General features: G+C 41.8%; 1 protein-coding gene across 1 annotated transcript in view; it reads left to right on the top strand.

The window, feature by feature from the left end:
- The window catches only part of gdpd4a (glycerophosphodiester phosphodiesterase domain containing 4a), a gene marked incomplete at its 5' end in the record, with an annotated part of 23607 nt that overhangs the window by 7893 nt on the left and 6486 nt on the right, over window positions 1–9228 (top strand). Inside the window, 6 exons of the mRNA XM_034867804.1 lie at window positions 74–224; window positions 334–552; window positions 2398–2555; window positions 6612–6759; window positions 7894–7980; window positions 8752–8754. Coding sequence (XP_034723695.1) covers window positions 74–224; window positions 334–552; window positions 2398–2555; window positions 6612–6759; window positions 7894–7980; window positions 8752–8754 — 766 coding nt within the window. The remainder of the gene's footprint in view (window positions 1–73; window positions 225–333; window positions 553–2397; window positions 2556–6611; window positions 6760–7893; window positions 7981–8751; window positions 8755–9228) is intronic.

Here is a 9228-nt window from a genome sequence, read left to right as displayed (position 1 = left end):
TCTCTCTCTCTCTCTCTCTCTCTCTCTCTCTCTCTCTCTCTCTCTCTCTCTCTCTCTCTCTCTCTCTCTGTAGTTATGACGGTGTTCCCTTCCTGATGCATGACTCCACTCTGAAGAGAACCACCAATGTCGCTGAGGTTTTCCCAAATCGAACACACCTCGATGCCTCAATGTTCAGCTGGGCCGAGCTACAGCAGCTGAATGCTGGCAACTGGTTCCTATTGGTATTTCTAACACACACACACACACACACACACACACACACACTATGATTTCTCAAATTGACGACAATGATGGTAAACTTGACTCTACTACAAACACCCTGTATTACAGAGGGATCCATTTGGGACCGTGTCCTCCTTGTCTGAGGCGGACTACTCCCGGGCCCAGAACCAGTCCGTTCCCTCGCTGGCCCAGTTTCTGGAGGTAGCGGCCTCTAGCGGAAGACTGGTGCTGTTTGACCTGCACAAGCCACCGTACGGACATCCCTACAGTCAGTCGTACATCAACACCACTCTACAGGTGGTGCAGGCCCACATCAACTCCTCACAGGTAAGTATGTACAATATTTTACAGTTACATATTTAGATGAAAGCTGACAGATAATTGTGTTATATTATATTATATTATGTTATATTATATTATATATGTGTTTTATAATTGCGGGTTTGTTTTTTTATTTTATATTTAACCTTTATTTAACCAGGAAGTCCCTTGAGATTGAAAGGCCGAGACGGCACACCAGTTACAATATAAACAGAAATACAGCATGGTCAAAATCACACATAGAGGAAAGGAATAGGTCACATGTGGCAGTTGCATTGTTAAATTACATGACATTTTAACATTAAATTCATTTAATGGGACTAGATCATTTAGATGGTGCAAGTTATTCCAAGTTATATGAATTTGATGATATTCAATGAAAAACTGGCTACCATTGCTCTCTACAAACATAACATTATGTTAAATTATTACTTACTGTATTTACAATAGCAGCAGAATACACTCTGTTGATTGAATATTTATCTGGAACGTATTCAGTTTGACAAAACTTTTTATTTTTAACAAGCTACCTAACCTGAATACAGAAGGTTTTGGTTGAAACTATTAACTTGATCATCTAAAATGTTAAATATTGACATGAGTTTAATTCAGAGGTTCTAACTCTGAAAAATGACATGACTTGATCTTAGAATAACATTATGGGAGACATGTGATTTAACTTAATTTTACATACAGTTTGACAACAAACAAAAGGCTGAGGCAACTAAGTATGTATTACTATGTTTTTAGTCTATGTTTTAGGGATATGCATCTCCACTAACCTAGCCAACGTTTTAAACAGGAAGTAATTAAAGCGTGTCGGGGGGGAGTCAAAGGCAGAGAGACGGCAGTGTTGGCTTCTTGTCCCACCTGGGGTCTAAAAAAACCAGTAAATTCATCAAATTCAGTGCCCATAACGCTATTTTTCCAAGCTTTTCTATTTAATTCTTGTTGTAACTCTGTCATTTAACATCTGATTGACTGTTCAGTGCGATACCAGTCCCCCTTATGGGATTACTGGGATAGCTGTATTTAATTGGTGTCTGCCTTGTGTATGTGTATCTTTGTTGTTGTTGTTGTTGTATTTTATGGGCTGCGAGTCTTATTAAAAAGGCTTTCTATCTATCTATCTATCTGTCTGTCATCCGGGTTTCATGGTAAATCACCCGAGAGTGATGAAGTCCCGTCCCTGTTCCAGTTGCTCTCTCTGAAAGGCGAGAGAGAGGCAATGACTGTTTGCTGTTGTTCAGTAGAGCAGAGTCTGCACAGTTGTTTAATTACGGCTTCATGACATTTAATAAAAAGCTAAAGGAGCGGTGGGCCCTTACTAAATCTATATAGCTGGAAACACTGTACAGAGTTGGAGGAGCAGCGCTGCAACACTAGCTGCCAGTGGTGTACAAACCCAGTAGAGTACAGAAGGAATTGGATCGGTTTTATTTCAGCTTACACAGTTTCATTTATATGTGCCTGGATCTTTAGAGTCAGCTCAGGACATCTCTGATTTTACAATCTCCAATAGTAGTTTTCCTTCTTCATTTACTGGTTGTTGCAGTTGTTGACAGCGTATTTTGTCAGTCTGTGGGTGTGTGTTTTTAAATTCATGAGCCTGTGTGTGTTCATTTTTATGTGCGTGTTTACCTGTTGCCACGGTTCAGCTCCAGGTTTCTGCCTCTTAAAGGAAGTTTTTCCTTGCCTCTGTGGCCTGTTGCTTGCTCTTGGTGGGAATTGTTGGGTTTCTGTAAATGACGGTCTAGACCTGCTCTTTTATGAAAAGCGCAATGAGATAACTGTTGTTGTGATTTAGAGCTACATACATGGAATTGAATTGAATAACCTGTGTCTCTGTAGGTGCTGTGGCTTCCTTCTGAGGACCGGGATCTGGTCCAGGCGGTGGACCCAGAGCTGCAGCAGACCTCTGGAGAAAAGGCTTCTATTCAGGAGCTGACCGACGGCCACATCAACAGGCTGAACCTGCACTACAGCACCATCTCACAACAGCAGTTCAGGTACACGTGCACACATGTATCAATGGAGTTACAAATTACATAAACAACATTTTTGGCAATTTTCAGATTCATGCAGATACTCTCGGTACGCTATGCTGACCGGACCTGGGAGTGCTCTGTGTGTGCGCACAGGTGTGTGTGGCTGTGTGTCCGTGGGATGGTATGCCAGAGGACGGGTGTTTGGAAGTGCTCTAATTGTAAATCTGTGCATTTGTGTGTGTGTGTGTGTGTGTGCATCTGTGTGCACTTGTGTACAAATAAGGAAACAATGCAGAAGTGCTCCTAATTATGTGGAGGGGAGATAAAAGGCACCTGCGTGAGAATTTCGTGACAGAACAGAAAACCTGGGTGGAAAGAAGTTATTCAGTAGAGGAGAGAATCGGTTGGAGGTGAGGTGAAGCAGAGAAGGAGGTACAGACAAGTTGCAGATAAGGGCTTAAATAAAGGGATGATGGGGTGATTTAGATGAGAAGAGGATACGAGAGGCTGATAAGCTCAGATGCTGTGGGGAGGGGGAGTTCTCTCTCTTCTCTTATCCTAGGAGGGGATAAGAAAATGAGTTGAGAAAACGGGGGAGACACAGAAAGGAGAATAGAGACCTTTTCTGTTTCTGTTTACTTTTATAATGGAATAAATATACTTCATATACATTTAAATTCACGGTTTGTTCCGTCTTTTGTCCACAGTTTAAAAATGGGTCCCGGGGAGACACCAAATTTCTCTTTTGGGTCTTGAGCTGAAAAAGTTTGGGAACCACTGGTGTACACAACCAGAACCTGTGGGAGAACAATCTAGAGAAAGGGTTGAGTGACTCACACATGGACCGTTTTTAACACCACTCACACAGTTCACTGACACCGATTTCCCTTGTTGCTGATTCATCTTCGCTGTAGTATCTAATTTTAAACACTGAAATATCAGCTTTGATGGCACTGTGTTTGTCACCAATTAGAGACGCCTGGTTGATGAATCATGCTGTTACATCATGCTGTTACATCATGTTGTTACACTGTGTGCTAACAGTTGTCTAATAGTTGTGTTTTTAAGACATCATGAGCCCTTTTGTGATTATTATAATCAGAGTTGTTTAACTTATTATGAAATACAAGAAGAAAAGTTACAGTGCAGCGTGAGGAATTAACAATTACATTACATACATTCCTTTCCTTCCTCTTATTAACCTCCATTCTTTTCTCCCCATATTTTATGTCTTCCTTCCTCCTCTCCTCTAACCCTCCCTTCATCTTCTACTCCTCTCTTTCTGTGTATTCATCAGTCAAGGTCAAGGTCAAGGTTTATTTATATAGCACATTTACAAACAGTCGCTACCGCCCCAAAGTGCTATACAATTATAGATAACAACATAATAAAAGGGCATAACAAATATCCGGAAAAAAACATCTAAAACTGAATATACCAAAAACAACAAAAATACAACAAATAAAAAGCTTTGCTCAAGTCAATACAACAACAAAATGTCACAGCTCAGCTTGTGTTAAAAGCCAGTGCAAAAAGATGAGTTTTTAAAAGTGATTTAAAACTCTGACTAGAGGAAGCTGCTCTAATGTTCAGAGGGAGAGAGATCCAGAGCTTAGGACCTGCCACCGACAAAGCTCTGTCCCCTCTGGGTCCCAGTCTGGTTCTGGGACAGTCTAAAAGCAACTGGTCAGCGGACCTGAGTGCTCTGACTGGAGCGTGCAAAACCAGCATATCAGATAAATATGATGGTGCCAGCCCATTAAGAGATTTAAAACCAAACAATAAGATCTTAAAATGGATTCTAAAAACGACAGGCAGCCAGTGGAGAGACGACAGTACAGGGGTGATTTGGTCATAGCGCCTTTTTCCTGTCAGCAGGCGTGCAGCCGCATTTTGGACTAACTGTAATCGGCGAACTGAAGACTGCTCAAGGCCATAGTACAGTGAGTTGCAGTAGTCCAGGCGATTTGTAATCAAGGCATGCACAACTGTTTCCAGTTGGCTATGGGGCAGGTAAGGCTTGACCTTCCCAAGAAGTCTGAGCTGAAAAAAGCTTGTTTTTACCACTGAACTGATCTGTTTATCGAGTTTAAAAGAACTGTCAATAAAAACACCAAGAGTTTTTACAAGTGGGCAACAATTTGAGAACATAGGACCCAGAGCATTGTTAAAACCAGAGACATCGGGCTTCCCAAAAATTACAACTTCAGTTTTTTTATCATTTAAGTTCAAAAAATTTAACGACATCCAGTCTTTTACGTCATATAGGCATCTACTCAGAGCTTCAACTGAGTTTGTTTTAGAATTCAAAGGTAGGTAAATCTGCACGTCATCTGCAAAGCGGTGAAAGGATATGTCGTATTTTCGGAAGATTGATCCGAGGGGCAGCATATACAGCGAGAACAAGACTGGGCCTAAAATTGAGCCTTGAGGCACCCCGCTGTCAATCGGGGCTTTATTTGAGTAAAAAGGCCCAAGGTTTACAGAAAAAGACCTGTCTGTCAGATATGACTGAAACCACTTCAGAGCTGTGGCCTTAATGCCTGCACAGGATTCGAGTCTTGTCAATAAAGTCTTGTGATCAACCGTATCGAACGCTGCAGTCAAATCTAAAAGCACTAAAACAGCAGAGCTACCAGAATCAGAAATTAAAAAAAGATCATTAAAAACTTTTAAAAGAGCAGTTTCTGTACTGTGACAAGATCTAAAACCAGACTGGAATTTTTCAAAGATGTTGTTCGAATTAAGATGTAACTGAAGTTGGGCATATACCACTTTTTCTAAAACTTTGGATAAAAAAGGTAGCTTAGAAACTGGCCTGTAGTTGGACAAAGCAGAAGGTCCAGATTGTGCTTTTTAAGGAGGGGTTGTACAACGGCCTTTTTAAAAGCAGCTGGAACACACCCAGTTGAAAGTGACAAATTTAAAAATACAAGGCCCAACAGAGTCGAAAACATCTTTAAAAAGCTTGGCAGGAAGGCTGTCCAATGAGCAAACGGAGGGTTTCAAACTATGGACCGTCCTTGCCAAATCAGAGAAAGATATTGGCCTAAAATCTTCAATAACAGCTGAACAGAAAGGTATGACACTGGGATCTGGCACAGCACAAAGGGTTAAAGCCCGGATTCTGGACACCTTATCAGTGAAGAATTTACTAAATCTGTCACAGAGAAGGGCACTAGGAATAATACCAGTATGTTCAGCGGGATTGATTATCCTATTTAAAACACTGAAAAGGACATGAGCTTTGTGACAGTTGTTTTGCACAAGGTTTGACATATACTGAGGCTTTGCAGCTTTAACAGCGACCTGGTAGTTGGACAAACAGTCTATCTCCCCTTCCTCTCAAGTCAAATCTAATAAACCCTACTGGCACGGATTTTGATGTTACATTGCTGATGCTAAATTACACATTATTGAAAAACTGTTTGTCAGTAAGAACACAAAATAAAACGCGTTATTAATCACAAGACAGCGGTAACGGTACAATCCTTTAGAATAGACAGTACAGTTCAATAGTTATGAATCTCCCGCCATAAAAGCTTGATTGGGTGCAGTGAGATGTCTGAGCGGACTGCTCTATTTGTTTGATTGTATTTTATGCTTTTTGTTTGTAGAAAGTCGTCTTTACTAATAGATGTTAATTAGTTTTGTACATGGAGAAGAACACGTTGTACAGTGGTTAATCCCGACTGTTGAATAGAAAGTTGGCAAATCTGCCAAATTCTGCTTTGAGTGTCGTGTAATAGTAGTTTGAAAACCGTTTCTTGTCTTTTTAGTTTGTAGAACAACTAGGCGGGCCCAAATTTATTGTGAACCTAAATTGATATGCGGGCCAAATCAAAACTTGCGAGGGGCCGCATTTGGCCCCCGGGCCTTGAGTTTGACACATGTGCTCTAATGTGTTCTGCTTGTTTTTTAAGCAAGATAGTGATCTCTCTCTCTCTCTCTCTCTCTCTCTCTCTCTCTCTCTCTCTCTCTCTCTCTCTCTCTCTCTCTCTCTCTCTCTCTCTCTCTCTCTCTCTCTCTCTCTCTCTCTCTCTCTCTCTCTCTCTCTCTCTCTCTCTCTCTCTGCAGTAAGTACCAGTCAGTGAACATCAGCACCAACCTGTATGTGATCAGCCAGCAGTGGCTCTACACTCTGGCCTGGTGTGCCGGAGCTCAGTCCGTCACCACCAACTCCATCCACATCCTGTCCAACGTCAACAAGCCGCTCTTCCTCATGGTGAGCAGATTGAACTTTTCAAATGATCACCCTGCTGTCCTGAATCAAAGTTCACATCACATCTCCTAAAAGGTTAGTTTAGTTTGGTTGCATGACAAGTTCTCAGATTTCGGCTGAGATGGCCGGCTGAGTTCACGGCTGGGATTAGTTTAAACCCGTGACACGTCACGCTGCATAAATTAGCCTGGAGTAGCATGCTTTATCTCAGTTTATAGGTTTATCACCACAAAACACCACGGTCGAATTTCAAATAGTTTCAGCCTAGCATTGTTAAAACAGAGCAGCAAATATTGGTGATATAAGGAGAGCAAGTTAGACAACTGCCGTTGTCACAGCACCATCCTCGTGCGCGTGTGTGTGTGTGTGTGTTCGTGTGTGTGTGTGTATGTGTTCGTGTGTGTGTGTGTGTTTGTGTGTTCGTGTTCTTTGCCCTCAGTTAATCCAAAAGGGGCTGAACAAAAAGGCCAACACTCGCCAAAAACTGCACTTCTTTGAATGGTCAATTGAGGTTTACTCCGAAGCAAATCAATTGAATAAAATAAAAAAGCCTAACTTTACAGCACAATGAAACAAGTGTACAGTCTGGTAGAAAAAACTGTTTTGGTGGTAAGAGGCAAATAGAGACTTTAGGCTTCATTTAGCCCTCCTCAGCTAGTTAGGCAACTTCAGGCACTGCAAGGATAGCAACAAATGAGCTTTACAACGGCTCATCAGAAACCTATGGGTGACCTCTTAAAGACACTAAGTCCAAATTTGTACACATGTAAAGTTGGAGGACTGTTCTAGTCTTTCCTTTTTATTGTCCACATTAAGGATTTTTAGTACAGCGTGTGGTGTCTTATTTTCAATATAGTTTGTATTTTAGACAAATTACCTCTGATCCGCTGTGACTTTGAGTCAGTAGGCAGGTGGTTCTGTATCAGTGTGGAAGTCTCTTCAGCAGGTATCGTGGGTGTTATGAGTCTGAACGTTCGGTTACATAAACACTCTCCCTCACCACCTACACGTCTGATTTAATACGAGTGTTAGAGTCTGAGCCAATACTTTCAGGTCACCAAATGAAATAATGATATTCATGTTCACACTTTGTTCCAACAAGTGTAATCAACTCCTTCTCTCTCTCCCTCTCTCCAGACTCCAGAGGAATACAGTTTGATGTGGATTCTGACCGATACTGTATCGGCATTCGTCATCATTGCTGTTTTCTTATTCCATTGGTGCGTAGACACACACACACACACACACACTGCTCTCATGATCATCTTTTGCTGCTATTTGTAAGGTGTGGTGTTGGGGAGGTGAAGCTGTCCAGGGCTGAGTCATCCTGGCTGCTGATGACGTTTCTTTATTAATTTATAATCTGAGATGAAGGGGTACGTGTGCTCGATCAATGTAAGAATGAAGAGAAAGAAAGACAAGGCAGCACAGCTGGGACATGCTGACGTATTTGCATCTGGTATTTATTTATGTAGCACTTATCATTTATATCATGTGAATATTGAAATATTTGTCTTGCAAGCTTGATTGCAGAGATACTGTGGCACCACTTTGGGTTGGAGTCATGGATGTATAATAGGACCTGGACCCAGCATTGGAGCGCTGTTCATTCCTATTAGAGTGGTTCAATGGCGCATACGCCTTAAACGTTTGTAAGATCCTAGGTTCACTTCTGTGATCTGCAGCTCACTGAATATGTGCAGAAGTGTTTCTCCCGCTGGCCCCGCCCGCGGGTACCCGCTCGGTCTATGGAGTTTTATATTAAGGGGACGTCACAGGCTTTTTAATTATGGTGACGTCACAGGCTTTTTAATTACTTTTCTCTGCAAGAAGGGATGTTTTTGCTTTTTCAAATAGAAAAAGTCCATGGATTAGAAATCCGGAATACAAAGAGTCATAACCGACCTTGTTTGCAGTTGAAGGTTTGTAATGGTGGCGTGTCAGGAAAGTCCTTTTTAAGGATAGGTCGCAGGGGGATTTTTCGTGGCAATATAGCGAGTGGGCACTGGGGGAAAAAATGACGGAAAGGATGGTCATTACTCTCGGTGGGCTGGTTGGAGTCCATCACAGCACAAGTGATCAGACAAGTACAAAAATTCAGATTAACCAAGAGTGGCATTAGAGAGCATTAACTCACCTGGAAAAGACACCAGGTTGTTACAGTATAACTAATCAGACCTCTAGGACCTCTAGCTTTTTAGCCTAACCAGGCCTTTAGACTGCAGATATAAAAGAGTGTAAGAGTGAATGTCAGTGAGATGCATCCTCTCAGCCAGATGAGGCTCTGCACCACAAAGAGCTGGATAGTTCTTACATGGCCTCCTCTGTGGATTTATTTTTACTTTATTTGTTGTTATCGCATCATGTCTTTCATCATCAGTCGCTCTTCTCCCCTTATACAACCGGGTGTTGGTCATTACTCATGTGGACAACCCCCGCTCTCTCTCACACCACACACACACACACACACAC

The sequence above is a fragment of the Etheostoma cragini genome, chromosome 3 (genome assembly GCF_013103735.1).
Source record: "Etheostoma cragini isolate CJK2018 chromosome 3, CSU_Ecrag_1.0, whole genome shotgun sequence".
NCBI lineage: Eukaryota > Metazoa > Chordata > Actinopteri > Perciformes > Percidae > Etheostoma > Etheostoma cragini.
This window is presented reverse-complemented; position numbering and strand designations above follow the sequence as displayed.